This window comes from Martes martes (genome assembly GCF_963455335.1).
Source record: "Martes martes genome assembly, chromosome: 7".
Lineage (NCBI taxonomy): Eukaryota > Metazoa > Chordata > Mammalia > Carnivora > Mustelidae > Martes > Martes martes.
In genome coordinates, this window is record NC_137894.1 from 52,495,900 (window position 1) to 52,517,909 (window position 22,010).

Sequence of the window (22,010 nt, forward strand, 5' to 3'; positions counted from 1 at the left end):
TCTGTGGTTTGTGTTTATTTGAAGTATTTATAATGCAAAGAATTACACTTCTCTATTTATAGCCAATCAAATCTAAACAACTAAAATAGCATGCTTAATCTAAGTAACAAATAGTTGATTTTGTTTCTTATTCTAAGTTAAACTCAAACTAAAATAAAAATTAAAAAGTAGAATTTATTGATTTTGATTGACTCAAAGTTACATTTTATCTATTAAATCCATAAGTTACCATGAGATATATTTATCACTTGTTTGACATATGTCTTCATAATTGAGAGTAAATACAATTAGCAAGTCACAGAAAAAGGTATTTGAATGCTAAGTTTACTCCTATAAATCAGCTCAGTTTTCTTTCTCGCCTTTCTTCTCAATGTAAGTAGGTGATGTCAATTTATTCTCTGTCATTAGCAAAAAAAGTCACCTCTGACTCAATAATCAATTTCTACAGGGGGACTTTTGTTGAACTATCATAACAATAGTAGTTCTTACCATTGTAATGATGATAATCACATGACTTGCAGTGTTCTTGGTGAGCCTGAAGCATGTGGTATCTAGATCTGCTCCAATTCATTGTGAGATCCCATGAGGACCCACGATCCGTTTGCCCAGTCTTCTCATGGCCGCTCCCATGTCTTTGTTTCTTAATGTACAGATGGCAGGATTCAAGAGGGGAGTGATAGCAAAATCAACAATGAACAAGTACTTATCCAGTGATGTTGTGGGGAAAGGCCACGTGTAGAGAAACATGCATGGTGTAAAAAACAAAATCACTACAGTGATGTGAGGTGACAGTGTGATAAATGCTTTGGATAAGTCTCCCGAAGAACGTTTCCAGACAGTGACCAAAATGAAGATATAGGATATAATTAAAGAGAAGAAGGTAGCCATGGATATAAACCCACTGTTAGCAATGATTACAAACTCTAGCTTGTAGGTGTCTACACAAGCAAGTTTCACGACCTGAGGAAAATCACAGTAAAAACTATCTACTTCATTAGGGCCACAGAAGGGCAAGTTTATGACAAAAACAAACTGAGATACAGCATGGATTATCCCCACTATCCAGGCAGTCACTACGAAGGAAACACACGTTTTGGGGCTCATGATGGTCAAGTAGTGGAGAGGCTTACAGATTGCAGTGTACCGGTCATATGCCATGGCTATGAGCAGCACCATCTCACCTCCACCCATGACATGAATAAAAAATATCTGTATTATGCATTTTGGAAAGGAAATGATTTTGCGGTCAGCAAAAAGATTAGTGATTGCTTTGGGCACTGTGGTAGAGGACAGACCTAGATCAAGGAGAGAGAGGTTGGCTAATAGGAAGTACATGGGAGTGTGTAAATGAGAGTCAATAATTACCATGAACACAATGAAGAGGTTTCCCAGGATAATTCCCATGTAGAACACAGAGAAGAACCAAAAGAGAAAAAGATGCATCGCCCATGAATTTGAAAGTCCAGTCAATACAAATTCAGATACCACAGAGAGACATTTGTTGTATCCATTGGCTCAATCAGTAGAGAAGATGCTGAAGTATTCTAAAGGTAGAAAATAAGGCAGAATTGAGAAATATGGGAACTGAACATTGATATGTTGTTTGCCCATCAACGATTTTGTGGAAAATACGTGGCAAGTGTCTAATCTAAAAGTTCAAATACATACAGAGAGGACAGGGGAAAGGAAGGAAAAAAATAGAAATGAGATAATCAAAAGTTAGGCTAGGATGACAGGGAAAGAAATCATGTGAGAATAAGGCAGGTAAAGTGGAGGAATTAGGAGCAAAGAGTAACATCTTCCTGGTAGAAAGCTTCTTTACCACGCTCATTGAATAATAATTTGGGCTTCTTCTGTCTTCTCCATATATATTCAAGAAAACGTCTTCTGTGTCATAAATAGTTAACCATGATTTGAATGTTCAAACCCTTAATCATATTTGTGCACAGATACTGTAGCAGAATGTACTCTTTGATTATTCTTTTACTTCACACCTGCAAAATTTCAGGCATTAATCACTCATGCAATAGTGAATAGTGACCAGACAATGAGTGTAAGAGTGTTGACTCTAAGAGCAGTCATAGCTTAAAATGAATAGGCTTAGTCCTCTGATAGTTTCCAATATTGTGACTGCAACCAGTGCCTTGGGTAATTAAAATGTACCTTAAACTGGTGAAACGCTAAATCCCAGAGTGTCAGCAGACTCTGAAAAAGGGCTTCTACTTACTTTGCTAGGATAGAGATTTTGTGCTTTTGATAGGTCTATTTTAGGATTAATAAGTGGCAATTCAAACACAAAACTGAGAGATTGGTGACTTTACTTAAACAAAATGTTTAATCATGATATACTAAGAGCATGTGAAAACTACATGACCCCAGAGAGTCATGGAAGATAAAGGTCATGAGAGCTTGTCTTCAAGTATTTGAAGCTTAGTTTAACTAAAATGCTATTTGAAGGTGAGTAAAATGGCTACAAACAACTTTTTCAAGGGAAATATCTGTTATCACTATGGATAAATAGAAAGGTTAAAGATGGGGAGCATAGATGGTGCAGTCGGTTAAGCATACAACTTCTTGGTTTCGGCTCAGGTCGTGATTTGAGGATCGTGAGATAGAGCCCTGTGTGGAGCCAGAGCCCCATGTGGGCTCTGTGCTCAGCAGGAGTCTGCTTGAGATTCTTTCTCCCTCTCTCTTTGCCCCTCCCGCTTGTGCTCCCCCCCCCCCTCAAATAAATACCTAAATCTTAAGAAAAAGAGCAAGGCTGAAGATATGTATAGATAGCTTGTATTTGGATCCATTCATTATTTAATGTAAAAGGAAAAATTAAAGGTACATTTCAAAGAAATGATTAGAAATGAGAAGATACTCAGAAAGGGGGATTTGATAAGATGAGCTAGGCCATCATAAAGAAGCAAATTTAGACTTGTTGAGATGTCTGCTAAATTATTAAGAATAATTATTTATAAAAGAATATGCATTTGATGTGCTCTTTATACACTACAAAAATATGTAACTATATGAATCAACATTTTAGATCATTTTGGATAATGACATTTTAGGTGCTTCTAATAGTAAAAATGTTGACCATCTATGTTTTGTTGTTTTCTACATTAGCCATGTATTTGTAATAAAAATTATGAAAAGGAGGAAATGGACCTACAAATACGGAGAATAAACTGGTAGTTGCCAAGGAGAGGGTGACTGAGGGATGGGCAAAATAGTGTAATGGGTAGTGGGATATAAAACTTGCAATTATGGAGTAAATAAATCACTGGAATGAAAGTTACAGCACAGAGAATATTGTCAATGGCACTGTAATAGCATTGTATGGTGAGGTATGGTAGCTACACTGTGGTGAGCATAATCAAAATAATAATAATTATGAAAAGGAATTGGAAGGAAAGCAATAAGAGAGGGGCAAGAACAGGAAAAAGAATTCTATGAAATATATGGTTGGAGTAGAGTATGCATATATGTGATAGAAATCGATTATTAATTATTACTATTGTTATTATTATTTTGATACCAACATTCCTCAGCAAGTGATGATTTCTGGGGATACTATGAAGAAAACCTTCATGTTTCATATCTAATTTTAACCAGAAAGGTACAGGCTTCCCTGCTTAGAGAACATTAATATACATGAATGAATTTTGGGTCAAGGAGTATAATGACTGGATGGCATTTTACAGAATGCTGGTGTGTTTGTTATTTGGAACAGGCAAGTCCTACACCAAGAACAGGAAAACACTAACCATAAGCCACTCTTTGCCTTGCCAACTGAAATTTCCGTATATTTCCTTATAGTCTCTAAAAGAGAGAACACCTATCTGTTTAGGTATTTGATGGAAATTGCCACACTTTGTAAGAAGGTAGGTTCTTATTTTAGCCATGGGTTGAAATATGAATAATCTATGTGACTTGGCCATGGATTGGTGTCAGAGGGGCATGTAGCCAAGTTTTGATGAGATACAGAACAATGACTTCTGTGGAAGGTTTTCTTTCCCAGATTAAAATACAAAGATTAATGTAGAGAAGTCTCTTCTAGCTCTTCCATTCCTGCATTCGATATTAATGTGATGCCCAAAGATGCAGCAATCATGACCTTTGAGAGTCTACATGTTAAAGATGATATTATGAACAGATAGAAAAATAATCCAGTCTAAAAGGTCTTTGATGGATGTCAGCAAATGTCTGCCTTCTTAGGACACCTGGGTGGCTCAGTACGTTAAGCGTCTGCCTTTGGTCAGGTCACGATCCCAGAGCTCTGGGATCCCGAGCCCAGCATTGGGCTCCCTGCTCAGTGCAGAGCTTGCTTCTCCATCTCCCACTACCCCTGCTTGCCCCCTCTCTCTCTCGCTCTCTCTGTCAAATAAATAAAATATTGGGTATTATGGAGGGCGTGTATTGCATGAAGCACTGGGTGTGGTGCATAAACAATGAATTTGGAACACCGAAAAAAAATGAAAAAAATATTTATAAAAAAAGGTCTACATTCTGATATCCTATAATGGAATAAAAAAAAAAAACTTTAAGAGACTGTAAGTCAGGCATTGTTAACTTCCTGAAGCTGAATGCATTTTTGCATTCTTAGTCTTTGCATAACAGAGCTCTCTTGTTTTTTCTCCTACATCTCTAACTTCTTTCACTGATGCATGGATTTTTTTTCCTGCTTATTTTTGAGGGTTCCTATGTAACTCAGGAGACCTAAATTTTTTTTTTCATTTCAAACATGCTTCATTCTTTTAACTACTCCCCACTTAAAAGATTTCTATATCTATAGCTCTATTCCTGGACTCCATATCCAAGACTGTACTTTAGTACATAAATGGACATCCCTCGAGCACTTCAAAGTTAAATTGTGCAAGTCTGAGCTCATGATTTTATCCCCTTTTTAATGTCTTGGGAAATATCATGACTATTATCTCTCAGGTGCCTAATCCAAGAATCAAGAGGCAACTTTTCTCCCCTCTCACCTTATATGACAGACGGGAAATTGTACCTCTTGAATATTTCTGTTTTGTGTCCTGGTCTTCATTTCCACTGTCAGTTTTATTTCAGATTTATATATTTTTCATTTCCGAATGATTTCTCTCTCCAATCTTAGCTACGTTTAGTCTCATTTCTATACTCTGCTTTCAGATTTATCTATCTAAAACTCAAATATGGTCCTATTACTCTCTACTCTAAGCCTTTGGTTCTATCATTCAGGATATTTAAAATTCAATTGTGGTGGTGCCCGGGTGGCTCAGTAGGTTAATTGTCTGACTCGGTTTTTGCTCAGTTCATGATCTCAGGTTTATGGGATCAAGCCTTGTGTCTGGATCAGCATTCAGCACAGAGACTGCTCAGGATTCTCTCTCCATCTTTTTCCTTCCCCATCTGCACCTCCCCACCCTCTCTGTCTCTCTCAAATAAATAAAAATATACTATGGACTCTGAAAAACAACCTGAGGGTTTTGAAGGGGCGGGGTGGGAGGGTGGGGGAACCAGGTGGTGGGTATTAGGGAGGGCACAGATTGCATGGAGCACTGGGTGTGGTGAAAAAACAATGAATACTCTTACGCTGAAAATAAATAAAAAATTTAATTAAAAAAATATAAAACCTTAAAAAATAAAATTCAATTGTGTATCTTCTAAGAAACTTTATGAACTGAACACATTACTATATATTTTTTTCACATTTCATCTCTTTCATATACTTTCATGTATGCTATTCCTTGTCATTACAAAGTGGAACTGTCTTTGGCTCTTAGACCTAATAACTTGGTTGCCATTTTAGTCCTGTCACTTGTGAGTTATATAAACTAGGGTAAGGTAGTCAGTTATGCTGATGATATTTATTTGTCCATAAAATGAGAGGTGACTAACTTCACCAGATGTTATGAAGATTTGAGAGTACATGGGTATAACTATCTGACAGAAATGTTAATTCCCCTTTTCCTTTATCCTTCAAACTTCGATTAAATGCTAGTTACCCTGAAGTATTTATTGATGATCCCATGCAAAATAGTGTCTATAAACTATTGTTAAATCTTGTATCTTCTTTTTAATAAAGCATATTATAATTTCTTATGGATATTAGTCTTCCTATCACCTACGCCTTCTTTGAGAAAAGAAATCTTTAACCAACTTTGTATACCCCAGTAGTTAGCACAATTTCTGGCACAAGGTAGGCACTACTAAATGAGAATCTTCACTGACATTCATAAGGGAAAGTTCAAGAGACGTGGCAAGAAAATCAGGTGCTTAGAAGCCCCTAGGGGACGTATAGTGGAGAAGAAATATTCACCAAATGACTTTGTGAATTGACCTCATTGACACCTGCACACTGATGGGAGAGTGGAAACCAGTCTGGAAGCCAGTGACCTCCTTGCCATGACAATGTCCTCACAGAGTGACCTCAACACCCCACAGTCCCATGTAGATCTAAATCTAATACAATAAAACTAGCAAAGGTACAAACTTTCCTCTTCATTTTTTGCCTCCAGCAAAATGTGTATAGTCATTACAGATATCTGGAACTTTCCTCAAATTATGGTGTAGTATTATTGCATGCTACAGAAATATTGCTGAACAGAAAAGCATCACCATAGATTTGGAAAAATTCAGTAATTTAGAAGGACAGGAGGGTTATCATAATAACCTATGAAAAGCTATTCACTACATGTATGAGGAACAGAATGTTTATGTACACTTAAAACTATGTTTATAGATTTCAGTGCACATGGAACAAATTGGAACTTTGGATGAATGAAACTGAAAAGATGCATACTTTGTCATTAAGTTAAAAAAGATTATAAAACACAAAACATCACATATAATGTAAATGTATATATGGAAATATTTAGACTTTATACCACAGTATCTCTAAGTTGTGGGATTTTAGGTGATTTTATTTTTTCCTAAATATGAACTCTTTTTTTCTATATTTATTATAAATGATATTTGTAGATTTTCTAATTTCCAAAGAAAATTTGAAATTAGTCAAAGTAATAGGAAAAACGATATAGGAGCAATTTTATAAGTAGCATTATTATGTATAACTAATAGCAAACGTACTGGAGACAGACTACCTGGATTCGAATCTCCATCTCCTTGGTTTATGGACTACGTGTCCTTGGGTGAGTTGCTTCACTTCTCTGTCCCTGAATTTCCTCAACTGTAAAATAGAAATGATAACAGTACTTACTTTATAGTGTTGTTGTGAGGATTAAGTGAGTTAATACATGGCAAACAGTGGAACATGCTGTGTCATATAATAAGTATTCAGTAAGTTTTTAAAAATAATGATGATTTTTAAAGACTTGATTATTTTTGCTTTCCACAGATGCAGATAGCTTGCTCTGCTAGACTGTGCTCTGTCTGAATGAAATAGACAAAACAAAGTTTTATTTCCATGAATCTAATATCATAGAAAAAAAGGGATGGAAAATTGAAGCCCTTTCACATATCAGTTTAATAAAGATGTGGGCTCTTTGAAGAGAAATTAACCTAACAATACAATTGAAATCATGAACATGAGACCTGAATATTCATATATATATATGTATATATATATATATGTACTGTATAAGTGAAAATCATTCAAGTAAAGAGCGTGAGCAGAAAGAACCTTGAGATAGAGAGGATAAAAGGTTTGGGAACAAAATGTAACCAGTTTGGGGGGAGTTATAGAGCACGTTTCATTTGTACCTGCTCAGGCACAGGTCTCACTCAGCAAGAGCTTCAAGAGATTGAAACACACAGACAGTTCACACCCTTTTGAATCACGACCATTTCTTAAGACAGAAAGTTATAAATAGTTCCTACCATTTGGAAGGGAGTCATTTAGCTGGACTAGATGGTAGGACTAGGTAGAGTCCATAATTTCTTCTAATGGAAACCATGGGCAGAAGACATGAACAGACACTTCTCCAATTAAGACGTACAAATGGTTATCAGACACATGAAAAAATGTTCCTCATCACTAGCCATCAGGGAGATTCAAATTAAAACCAAATTAAAACCACATTGAGATAGCACCTTAGACCAGTTAGAATGGCCAAAATTAGCAAGACAGGAAACAACGTGTGTTGGAGAAGATGTGGAGAAAGGGGAGCCCTCTTACACTGTTGGTAGGAATGCAAGTTGGTGCAGCCACTTTGGAAAACAGTGTGGAGATTCCTTAAGAAATTAAAAATAGAGCTTCCCTATGACCCTGCAATTGCTCTACTGGGTATTTACCACAAAGATACAGATATAGTGAAAAGAAGGGCCATCTGTACCCTAATGTTCATAGCAGCAATGGCCATAGTCGCCAAACTGTGGAAAGAACCAAGATGCCCTCCAATGGATGAGTGGATAAGGAAGATGTGGTCTGTATACACTATGGAGTATTATGCCTCCATCAGAGAGGATGAATACCCAACTTTTGTAGCAACATGGATGGGACTGGAAGAGATTATGCTGAGTGAAATAAGTCAAGCAGAGAGAGCCAATTATCATATGGTTTCACTTATTTGTGGAGCATAAGAAATAACACAGAGGACACAGGGAGATGGAGAGGAGAAGGGAGTTGAGGGAAATTGGAGGGGGAGATGAACCATGAGAGACTATAGACTCTAAAAAGCAAACTGAGTGTTTTGAAGGGGTGGGGGGTGGGAAGGTGGGTGAGTCCGGTGGTGGTTATTATGGAGGGCATGTATTGCATGGAGCACTGGGTGTGATGCATAAACAATGAATTCTGGTACACTGAAAAGAAATTTAAAAAATTAAAAATTAAAATAAATTAAAAATTAAAATAAAAAAAATAAAAAGGGAAAAAAACATCCAAGCTGAACAGCAAAAGGATATAATTTTTTAAAATAAAGATAATTTTTTTAATTTTTTTTATTTTAATAAACATATAATGTATTTTTATCCCCAGGGGTACAGGTCTGTGAATCACTAGGTTTACACATTTCACAGCACTCATCATAGCCCATACCCTCCCCAATGTCCATTTCCCCCCACCACCCTCTCCCATCCCCCCTCCCCCCCACAACCCTCAGTCTGTTTCTTGAGATTGAGTCTTTTATGGTTTGTCTCCCTCCCAATCCCATCTTTTCATTTTTTCTTTTCCTACCTCCCCCCAAACCCCCTGCCTTGCATCTCCACTTCCTCATATCAAAGAGATCATATGATAGTTGTCTTTCTCCGATTGACTTATTTCGCTAAGCATGATACCCTCTAGTTCCATCCACGTCGCTGCAAATGGCAAGATTTCATGTCTTTTGATGGCTGCATAGTATTCCATTGTGTATATATACCACTTCTTCTTTATCCATTCATCTGTTGATGGACATCTAGGCTCTTTCCACAGTTTGGCTATTGTGGACATTGCTGCTATAAACATTCGGGTGCACATGCCGCTTCGGAGCACGTTTGTATCTTTAGGATATATACCCAGGAGTGCAATTGCTGGGTCATAGGGTAGCTCTATTTTCAGTTTTTTGAGGAACCTCCACACTGTTTTCCAGAGTGGTTGCACCAGCTTGCATTCCCACCAGCAGTGTAGGAGGGTTCCCCTCTCTCCGCATCCTCGCCAGCATCTGTCATTTCTTGACTTGTTAATTTTAGCCATTCTGACTGGTGTGAGGTGGTATCCCGTTGTGGTTTTGATTTGTATTTCCCTGATACAGAGTGATGTGGAGCATTTTTTCATGTGTCTGTTGGCCATCTGGATGTCTTCTTTGCAGAAATGTCTGTTCATGTCGTCTGCCCATTTCTTGACTGGATTATTTGTTCTTTGGGTATTGAGTTTGATAAGCTCTTTATAGATTTTGGATACTAGCCCTTTATCTGATATGTCATTTGCAAATATCTTCTCCCATTGTGTCAGTTGTCTTTTGGTTTTGTTCACTGTTTCCTTTGCTGTGCAAAAGCTTTTGATCTTGATGAAATCCCAATAGTTCATTTTTGCCCTTGCTTCTGTTGCCTTTGGCGATGTTCCTAGGAAGAAGTTGCTGTGGTTGAGGTCAAAGAGGTTGCTGCCTGCATTCTCCTCAAGGATTTTGATAGATTCCTTTCTCACACTGAGGTCCTTCATCCATTTTGAGTCTATTTTCGTGTGTGGTGTAAGGAAATAGTCCAATTTCATTTTTCTGCATGTGGCTGTCCAATTTTCCCAGCACCATTTGTTGAAGAGGCTGTCTTTTTTCCATTGAATATTCTTTCCTGCTTTGTCGAAGATTAGTTGACCATAGAGTTGAGGGTCTATTTCTGGGCTCTCTATTCTGTTCCATTGGTGTATATGTCTGTTTTTGTGCCAGTACCATACTGTCTTGATGATGACAGCTTTGTAATAGAGCTTGAACTCTGGAATTGTGTTGCCACCGACTTTGGCTTTCTTTTTCAATATTCCTTTGGCTATTTGAGGTCTTTTCTGGTTCCATATAAATTTTAGGATTATTTGTTCTATTTCTTTTAAAAAATGGGTGGGATTTTGATAGGGATTGCATTAAATGTGTAGATTGCTTTAGGTAGAATAGACATTTTCACAATATTTGTTCTTCCAATCCATGAGCATGGAATATTTTTCCATTTCTTTGTGTCTTCCTCAATTTCTTTCATGAGTACTTTATAGTTTTCTGAGTATAGATTCTTTGCCTCTTTGGTTAGATTTATTCCTAGGTATCTTATGGTTTTGGGTGCGATTGTAAATGGGTCTGACTCCTCAATTTCTCTTTCTTCTCTTGTTGTTAGTGTAAAGAAATGCGACTGATTTCTGTGCATTGACTTTATATCCTGACACTTTACTGAATTCCTGTATAAGTTCTAGCAGTTTGGGAGTGGAGCCTTTTGGGTTTTCCACATATAGTATCATATTATCTGCAAAGAGTGATAGTTTGACTTCTTCTTTGCCAATTTGGATGCCTTTAATTTCTTTTTGTTGTCTGATTGCTGAGGCTAGGACTTCTAGTACTATGTTGAACAGCAGTGGTGATAACGGACATCCCTGCCGTTTTCCTGACCTTAGCTGAAAAGCTTTCAGTTTTTCTCCATTGAGAATGATATTTGCGGTGGGTTTTTCATAGATGGCTTTGATAATATTGACGTATGTGCCTTCTATCCCTACACTTTGAAGAGTTTTAATCAGGAAGGGATGCTGCACTTTGTCAAATGCTTTTTCAGCATAAAATAAAGATAATTTTTAAAATAGGGAATGTCTGGGATGTCTGGGTGGCTCAGTGTGTTAAAGCCTCTGCCTTTGGCTCAGGTCATGATCCCAGGGTCCTGGGATTGAGCCCCACTTTTGGCTCTCTGCTCAACAGGGAGCCTGCTTCCTCCTCTCTCTCTGCCTGCCTCTCTGCCTACTTGTGACCTCTGTCTGTCAAATAAAAGAATAAAATCTTTTTAAAAAAAATAGGGACAGTTTAAAGGCACAAAAAAGGCACAAAAGGCACAGTTTAAAGGAGCACAAAATCAGAACTTTAAGAAGTCTGCTCAGTGAGGGACGTCACTCTAGCAGCTAAGCAGGGGTGGAACACTCGCTGGGACAGTGTGGTCTCAGAATCCTCAGGATCACAGAAAGACTGGGGGTGCCTAAGTATTACAGAGCTCCCAGGTATCAGAGTGGGTAGTCAGCTGCAAAGAGTGAGCCCAGAAGTGGGCTCTCACCCCAGGATTGCCATAAACCATGATCTGCAGCAGAGTCAGGCCACTGCTCTTCAAGCAGGGGCCCAATAAACAGCAGAATAGGGGAAACCCCCATCCTTCCCCAGGACAAGCAGCGTGGGAGCACGCCACAGAAGTCTGCAAGGTTTGGAGACTCAAAACATGGTCGTGTGCCAGAGACAGAAATGCTCGGTCACAGTCAGAGACCAGGAAGACAGGAGTAACTGACTGCTTTTCTCTGAGGGCTCACTGAGGAGTGGGGCCCTGAGCTCTCAGCTCCAGGGCAACAGATGGCAAGGCTGCCATTTGCATTCTTATCCTCTAAAGCTGCATGGAAAGCCATCAGGGAACAAAATCTACAGAGAACAAATCAGAGCAGATTACTGACCCTAGTCCCTGGTAACAGTGGTGTAACTCCACTTTGGGCAAAGATATTGAGAATGCAACAGACTCCTCCCCCAGAAGATCAGCAAGAACATCCAGCCAAGACTAACTTAACCAAGCAATGAGAATTGCAAAACTCCAGCACTAGGGGAATACAACACACAGAATTCATGGCTTTTTTCTCATGATTGTTTACTTTTTCAAAATTTCATTTTTTAAATTTTCTTTTTTTTATTTTTCTTTTTCATTTTCAACCAACTTATCAAGTCCTTTTTTAAAACCTTTTTTAATTTTCATTTTTACAGTCATATTCTATCCTTCATTGTATTTAACCTTATTTGTGCATGTGCTTATGTGTGTGTGTGTGTGTGTGTGTGTGTGTGTGTGTGTGTGTGTAAGTTTTCTTTCATTAAAAATTTGGGATGCAGTTTCTTCTAACAGACCAAAATACACCCAAAATCTAGTGTATGGCTCTGTTCTACTCACCTGCCTGATCATATTCTCTTCCCCCCAAATAAAAAAGCAAGACCCATAGATATGCTGTCTGCAGGGGACTCATTTTAGAACCAAAGACACCTCCAGATTTACAGTGCGGCAGTGGAATACCATTTCTCATGCTAATGAACATCAAAAGAAAGCTGGGGTGGCAAACCTTATATCAGATAAGTTAGATTTTTTCCTCTTTTGAATTTTTTAATTTTTTTACTATGTTCAGTTAGCCACTGTATAGCACATAATTAGTTTTTGATGTAGTGTTCAATGATTCATTAGTTAAGTATAACACCAAGTGCTCATGATAGCATATGCCATTATTTATTTGACAAAGAGATGGAGAGAGAGCACAAGCAGGCAGAGCAGCAGGCAGAGGGAGAGGGAGAAGCAGGCTCCCTGCCAAGCAGAGATCCAAAAGGAGGGCTCAACTCCAGGACCCTGGGATCATGATCTGAGGGGAAGGCAGACACTCAACTGAATGAGCCACCCAGGCGTCCTGACAAATTAGATTTTAAACCAAACATTGTAATAAGAAATGAGGAAGGACACTGTATCACAATTAAATGGCCTATCCAAGAAGAAGATCTAACAATTATAAATATTTATGCTCCTAACAGGGAACAGCCACTTATATAAGCCAATTAATAACAAAATCAAAGAAACACGTCAACAATAATACAGTAATAGTAATAGTTGGGGACTTTAACAGTTCCCTCATTGAAATGGAGAGATCATCTAAGCAAAAGATCACCAAGGAAATAAGGGCTTTGAAAGACACACTGGACGAGATAGACTTCACAGATATATTTAGAATATTCCAGCCCAAAACAACAGAATACACATTCTTCTTTAGTACACATGTAACATTCTCCAGAATAGGTCACATCCTGGGTCACAAATCAGGTCTCAACCAGTATCAAAAGACTGGAATCATTCCCTGCATATTTTCAGACCACACTGCTTTGAAAGTGGAACTCAATCACCAGAGGAAATTGGAAAGAACTCAAATCAATGGAGGCTAAAGAGCTTCATACTGAAGAAGGAATGGGTCAACCAGGAAATTAAAGAAGAATTTTTTAAAAATTCATGGAAACAAATGAAAATGAAAACACAACTGTTCAAAATAAGGCAGCCCTAAGTCAGAAGTATATAGCACTACAAGACTTTCTCAAGAAACAAGAAAGTTCTCAAATACATAACCTAACCCTACACCTAAAGGAGTTGGAAAAAGAACAGCAAATAAAGCCTAAACCAAGAAGGAAAAGATAATCAATAAAGATTAGATCAGAAATCAATGAAATAGAAACAGATCAATGAAACTAGAAGGTGATCCTTTGAAAGAATTAATAAGATTGATAAACCCCTTGGAAAGACTTATCAAAAAGAAAAGAGAAAGGACCCAAATAAATAAAATCATGAATGAAAGAGGAGAGATCATGACCAACAACAAGGAAATACAGACAATTTTAAGAACATATTATAAGCAACTATATGTCAACAAATTAGGCAATCTGGAAGAAATGGATGCATTCCTAGAGATGTATAAACTATAAAAACTGAACCAAGAAGAAACAGAAAACTGAACAGACCCATAACCACCAAGGAAATTAAAGCAGTAATCAAAAATCTTCCAATAAACAAGCCCAGGACTAGATGGCTTCCCAGGGAAATTCTACCAAACATTTAAAGAAGAAATACTACCTATTCTGAAGCTATTCCAAAAAATTGAAATAAAAGAAAAACCTCCAAATGCCTTCTATGAAACCAGCATTACCTTGATCCAAAAACCAAAGACACAAAGACCCTATCAAAAAGGAGAATTACAGACTGATATCCCTGGTGAACATGGATGCCAAAATGCTCACCAAAATATGAGCCAATAGGATCCAACAGTATGTTAAAAGGATTATTCACCATGACCAGGTGGGATTTATTCCTGGGCTGCAAGTTTGGTTCAACATCCACAAATCAATCAATGTGATAGATCACATTAACAAAAAAAGACAAGAATCATATGATCCACTCAAGTGATGCAGAAAAAGCATTTGATGAAATACAGCATTCTTTCTTTTTTTTTAATTTTTTATTTATTTTCAGCATAACAGTATTCATTGTTTTTTCACCACACCCAGTGCTCCATGCAATCTGTGCCCTCCCTAATTAAAACTCTCTGTGGTGCATATCTCAATATCATAAAAGTCATATATGAAAAGCCCATAACAAATATCACTTCAAATGGGGAAAAACTGAGAGCTTTTCCCTTAACGTCAAGAACGTAACAGGGATGTCCACTCTCACCACTATTGTTCAACATAGTACTAGAAGTCCTAGTCTCAGCAATGAGACAACATAAAGAAATAAAAGACATTCAAAGTGGCAAAGAGGAAGTCAAGTTCTCGCTCTTCACAGATAAAATGATACTTTATATGGAAAACCTGAAAGACTCCACTGCCAAATTACTAGAACTCATATAGCAATTCAGCAAAGTGGCAGGATACAAAATCAATGCACAGAAATCAGCTGCAGGGAGGAGACAAGATGGCGGGGAAGTAGGAGGAGGTGCCTTTTCAACCTGTACCCTAAAGTGAGCTGATTACCAACCAAAGAACTCCGCGCACTCATGAAATCAGCCTGAGATCAGAATTATACACGTCTGGATCTCTACGGGGGGCAGAAGACGCCAGTGGGCAGGTAAAGTGGAGTGGGAACGTCGGACCGATATCGGAAGATAAACAAAAGGGGGAGGGAGCCACCAGAGGTGACCGATTGGAAAATAATACCCCAATACGAGAGTGCCCTGCATCTGGGGACCAGCATTAACTTGGAGTCTGGTTGAAAGCACTCAAAAGAGCAAAGGATCACGGGGGGAAATTGTGGGAATCGGGGTGGCTAGGGACAGGGGCTTAAGTCCCCAGACCCACTACAGCCTCCCCTGGCGCTGAGCCAGAGAGAGTGCGGCGGAGAAACCAGGTCTTGGTCCCTGAGCCGCCAGCGCACCCGAGAACGAGTGGAGTTCGGCTCCCGTGAGGGGCTGGGAGCCACACCAGACGGCAGAACGCGCACTTACTGGAGATGCGCGCGTGCCTCAACCTCCCCTGAGAGAGGTGCACGAACGCCCAGCCTGGTGTTCTGGGACCCATGCCGCGATAGAGCCGGAGACGCCCATGCCCCACACCCTCCCCTGGGAATGGTGCACGCAAGCCCAGCACTCTTAGCCCCGGCCAGCCGGAAAATCTCAGTGTGCGATCCCTGCTTGGAACCTCTCTGGCGGTCTGGAGCTGCCCAGACAGCCACCGCTGCCATGGTTTTGCGTACAAGAAGGAGACACTGCGTCCCCAGGGACCGCAACTAGGAACCTGCTCTGCCAGCGGCCAAGGGGGAATTTATATGGGCTCTGCAGCACCCACAGGGGAGGAGACTGAGGCTTCTCTCTGAGAGGGAGGTCTGGGTGCAGTTTGCTTTCCTCTAAACCTCCAAAAACCATCAAAAGCTGTCAAGGCGAGAGAAAAGAAGTCAACAAACATAAAAACCTCCAGAGAACAAAAGCCTGAAAAAACCGGTTTCCTCAGAGCCCACCCCCTTGAGGGGGGCGGGAGGACTTAACTCAGGGAACATCATTGACTGAAAACCCACGTGGCAGCCCCCTCCCCCAGAAAACAAATCAGGGGGAAAAAAAAAAGACTACAAGAGAACAACCACCACTACTTCATAGATACAACTTTTATTTTTAACTCATTCCCACTATTCTGGTTCATTTTTTTTTCTTTTTTTATATAGATAATTTTTAACCTATTTACCATCACAGTGAGATGTCCAGTACATCAAATTCCATAATAAACTTCTAACCTGAATTTTTTGATACATACACATGTGTTTTTCTTTTGCTTTTCTATTTGTTTAATTTTTTAAAAAATTTTAGTTTCGTTTAGTCCAGGTTATTCCTTTTTTATTTTTATTTTCTAATATCCATATAGAGTTAAACTTCAAGGTAACCCCCTTTCTCCAAGCAATGCTACCCCTATAGGTAAACCAATTTTTAATCCCCCTTTATCTTAGGAAAGTTGAGTCCTTTAACAAAGATATCAAGATACATCCAGGAAGAATCAAAATAACCTTCCTCGCCCACACTGAGAATCTATAACCATGCTTCCTTCTTTTTCTTCTGCCAGTGTCTCTGTGTATTTATGTTTGTCCTGATAGTATATAAATCTTATACTTGGGGTTCTTTTTGACGAGGTTCTTACTTTTTTTGCTTATATATATATATATTTTCCCTCATCATATACTTTTATCAGTCTTTTTGTTTGTCTGTTTTTGTTTGTATACGTCATAAATCTTACGCTGGGGCCCATTTGGGCTGAACCTTCTTTTTTATCTTCCCTTTTTTTCCTGTCTTTCTCTCTCTCTCTTTTTTCTTTTTCTTTTCTTTTTTCTCTCATTTGGGTGGGGAATCCTGAGTGCTCAGAAGCTTTCCGGGGTGCACCTTGATGGCACCACGGTCGATACATCCAGCTACATCTGTCCAGTCATCTCTCACCAAAATGACTAGGAGGAGGAATCCCCAACAGAAGAAAAATACAGAGGATGGGCCTTCTGCAACAGAGCTAATGGCTATCAACATAGACAATATGTCAGAAAGAGAATTCAGGCTAACAATTATCCAGGCAATAGCTAGGTTGGAGAAAGCCATGGATGACCAAACAGAATTGATTAGGGCAGAATTGAAAGCCACCAGGGATGATGTTCATAATGTTAGGGCAGAGCTGAAGGCCACCAGGGATGAGGTTCACAATGCTCTCAATGAGTTCCAATCTAATCTAAATTCTCTAAAAGCTAGGGTAACTGAGACAGAAGATAGAATTAGCGATCTGGAGGACAAACAGATAGAGAGAAAGGATCAGGAGGAAGCCTGGAACAAACAGCTTAGAAGCCACGAAAACAGAATCAGGGAAATAAATGATGCCATGAAACGTTCCAATGTCCGAATTATTGGAATCCCTGAAGGGGAAGAGAAAGAAAGAAGTCTAGAAGATATAGTGGAACAAGTTCTTCATGAAAATTTTCCCAATCTTGCGAATGGAACAAGTGTTCATGTACTAGAGGCAGAACGGTCTCCCCCCAAGATTATAAATTCCAAAAAAAAATCCAGGCACCTCATAGTAAAATTGAGGAATCATAATTGTAGATACAATCTCTTGAAAGCTGCTAGGACAAAGAAGCTCCTTACATACAGAGGAAAGCCCATCAGAATAACGTCAGACCTGTCCACAGAGACCTGGCAAGCCAGAAAGGGCTGGCAAGATATATTCAGGGCACTAAATGAGAAGAACATGCAGCCAAGAATACTTTATCCAGCAAGACTGACATTCAAAATGGATGGAGAGATAAAGAGTTTCCAAGACCGGCAAGGCTTAAAAGACTATGCAACCACCAAGCCAACACTGCAGGAAATATTAAGGGGGGTTCTATAAAAGAGGAAAAATCCTAAGAATAGCATTGAACAGAAATATAGAGACAATCGACAGAAAGACAGACTTCAAAGATAACACAATGTCAATAAAAACGTATCTCTCAATAATCACTCTCAAGGTGAATGGCCTAAATGCACCCATAAAATGACACAGGGTTGCAGATTGGATAAAACGACAGGAACCATCCATGTGTTGTCTACAAGAGACCCATTTTGAACCTAAAGATACACCCAGACTGAAAGTGAAGGGATGGAGAAGTATCTTTCATGCCAATGGGCCTCAAAAGAAGGCCGGGGTAGTGATTCTCATATCAGATAAATTAGATTTTAAACTAAAGATGGTAGTCAGAGATACAGAAGGGCACTACATCATTCTTAAAGGGACTATCCACCAAGATGATCTAACAATTGTAAATATCTATGCCCCCAATATGGGAGCAGCCAATTACATAAGAAAACTATTAATCAAGATAAAGAGTCATATTGATATGAATACATTAATAGTAGGAGATCTTAACACACCTCTCTCAGAAATAGATCATCAAAGCAGAAAATCAATAAAGAAATAAGAGCATTGAATGACACATTGGACCAGATGGACCTCATAGATATATACAGAACATTCCACCCTAAAACAACAGAATACTCATTCTTCTCGAGTGCACATGGAACCTTCTCCAGAATAGACCACATACTGGGTCACAAATCAGGGCTCAACTGATACCAAAAGACTGAGATTATTCCCTCTATATTCTCAGATCACAATGCTTTGAAATTGGAGCTCAATCACAAGGAAAAGTTCAGAAGGAACTCAAACACCTGGAAGCTAAAGACCACCTTCCTTAAGAATGCTTGGATCAACCAGGAGATCAAAGAAGAACTTAAACAATTCATGGAAACCAATGAGAATGAAGACACTTCACTCCAAAACGTATGGGATACAGCAAAGGCGGTCCTAAGGGGGAAATACATAGTCATCCCAGCCTCCCTCAAAAAAATTGAAAAATCCAGAATACACCAGCTGTCTCTACACCTTAAAGAACTGGAGAATCAACAACAAATCAATCCAACTCCACACGTAAGAAGGGAAATAATCAAGATTAGAGCAGAGATCAATGAGGTAGAAACCAGAGATACAGTAGAACGTACCAATGAAACTAGAAGCTGGTTTTTTGAAAGAATCAATAAGATCGATAAGCCATTGGCCACACTAATCCAAAAGAAAAGAGAGAAAGCCCAAATTAATAAAATTATGAATGAAAAGGGAGAGATCACAACTAACACCAAAGAAGTAGAAACAATCATCAGAAGTTATTATGAACAATTATATGCCAATAAGCTAAGCAACCTAGATGAAATGGATGCATTCCTGGAAAACTATAAACTCCCAAAATTGAACCAGGAAGAAATTGACAACCTGAATAGACCGATATCTAGTAACGAGATTGAAGCAGTGATCAAAAACCTCCGAAAAAACAAGAGCCCAGGACCCGACGGATTCCCTGGGGAATTCTATCAAACTTTCAAAGAAGAAATAACACCTATTCTCCTGAAGCTGTTTCAAAAAATTGAAGCAGAGGGAAAACTTCCAGACTCTTTTTATAAAGCCAGCATTACCCTGATCCCCAAACCAGGCAAAGACCACACCAAAAAGGAGAATTTCAGACCAATATCACTGATCAATATGGATGCTAAGATTCTCAACAAGATCCTAGCAAACAGGATCCAACAGCACATTAAAATGATTATCCACCATGACCAGGTGGGATTCATCCCTGGGTTACAAGGATGGTTCGACATTCGCAAATCAATCAATGTTATAGAACAAATCAAAAAGAGAAGAGAGAAGAACCACATGATCCTCTCAAATTGACGCAGAAAAAGCTTTTGACAAAATCCAGCATCCGTTCCTGATTAAAACGCTTCAAAGTATAGGGATAGAGGGAACATTCCTGAACTTCATCAAATCTATCTATGAAAGACCCACAGCAAATATCGTCCTCAATGGGAAAAAGCTTGCAGCCTTCCCATTGAGATCAGGAACACGACAAGGATGCCCACTCTCACCACTCTTGTTCAACATCATATTAGAAGTCCTAGCAACAGCAATCAGACAACAAAGAGAAATAAAAGGTATCCAAATTGGCAAGGAAGAAGTCAAACTCTCTCTCTTCGCAGATGACATGATTCTTTATATGGAAAACCTGAAAGACTCCACCCCCAAACTACTAGAACTCATACAGCAATTCAGTAATGTGGCAGGATACAAAGTCAATGTCCAGAAATCAGTGGCTTTCTTATACACTAACAATTAAAAAACAGAAAAGCAAATTAGAGAATCGATTCCATTTACTATAGCACCAAGAACCATAAGATACCTGGGAATAAACCTAACCAAAGAGGTTAAAGATCTGTACTCGAGGAACTACAGAACACTCCTAAAAGAAATTGAAGAAGACACAAAAAGATGGAAGACCATTCCATGCTCTTGGATCAGAAGAATAAACATCATTTAAAATGTCTATACTGCCCAGAGCAATATAGACTTTTAATGCCATTCTGATCAAAATTCTACCGGTATTTTTCAAAGAGCTGGAGCAAATAATCCTAAAATTTGTATGGAATCAGAAGAGACCCCGAATTGCTAAGGAAATGTTGAAAAACAAAAATAAAACTGGCGGCATCACGTTACCTGATTTCAAGCTTTACTACAAAGCTGTGATCACCAAGACAGCATGGTACTGGCATAAAAACAGACCCATGGACCAGTGGAACAGACTAGAGAGCCCAGATATGGACCCTCAACTCTATGGTCAAATCATCTTCGACAAAACAGGAAAAAATATCCAGTGGAATAAAGACAGTCTCTTCAATAAATGCTGGGAAAATCGGACAGCTATATGTAGAAGAATGAAACTTGACCATTCTCTTACACCGTACACAAAGATAAACTTGAAATGGATAAAAGACCTCAAGGTGAGACAGGAATCCATCAGAATCCTAGAGGAGAACATAGGCAGTAACCTCTGTGATATCAGCCACAGCAACTTCTTTCAAGATATGTCTCCAAAGGCGAAGGAAACAAAAGTGAAAATGAACTTTTGGGACTTCATCGAGATCAAAAGCTTCTGCACAGCAAAAGAAACAGTCAACAAAACAAAGAGGCAACCCACGGAACAGGAGAAGATATTTGCAAATGACAGTACAGACAAAAGGTTGATATCCAGGATCTATAAAGAACTCCTCAAACTCAACACACACAAAACAGACAATCATATTAAAAAATGGGCAGAAGATATGAACAGACACTTCTCCAATGACGACATACAAATGGCTATCAGACACATGAAAAATGTTCATCATCACTAGCCGTCAGGGAGATTCAAATCAAAACCACATTGAGATACCACCTTACACCAGTTAGAAAGGCCAAAATTAGCAAGACAGGAAACAACGTGTGTTGGAGAGGATGCGGAGAAAGGGGAACCCTCTTACACTGTTGGTGGGAATGCAAGTTGGTGCAGCCACTTTGGAGAAGAGTGTGGATATTCCTCAGGAAATTAAAAATAGAGCTTCCCTATGACCCTGCAATTGCACTACTGGGTATTTACCCCAAAGATACAGATGTAGTGAAAAGAAGGGTCATCTGTACCCCAATGTTTATAGCAGCAATGGCCACGGTCGCCAAACTGTGGAAAGAACCAAGATGCCCTTCAATGGATGAATGGATAAGGAAGATGTGGTCCATATACACTATGGAGTATTATGCCTGCATCAGAAAGGACGAATACCCAACTTTTGTAGCAACATGGACAGGACTGGAAGAGATTATGCTGAGTGAAATAAGTCAAACAGAGAGAGTCAAGTATCATATGGTTTCACTTATTTGTGGAGCATAACAAATAATATGGAGGACAAGGGTAGATGGAGAGGAGAAGGGAGTTGAGGGAAATTGGAAGGGGAGGTGAACCATGAGAGACTATGGACTCTGAAAATCAACCTGAGGGTTTTGAAGGGGCGGGGGGTG

At 39.0% G+C, this 22,010-nt stretch overlaps 1 protein-coding gene across 1 annotated transcript in view; it reads right to left on the reverse strand.

The window, feature by feature from the left end:
- Positions 1 to 567: 567 nt before the first annotated feature.
- The window catches only part of LOC308346650 (olfactory receptor 4F17-like), a gene marked incomplete at both ends in the record, with an annotated part of 50,627 nt that continues 29,184 nt past the window's right edge, over positions 568 to 22,010 (reverse strand). The window contains one exon of the mRNA XM_080809704.1: positions 568 to 1,514. Within this exon, the coding sequence (XP_080665830.1) occupies positions 568 to 1,514 (947 nt within the window). The remainder of the gene's footprint in view (positions 1,515 to 22,010) is intronic.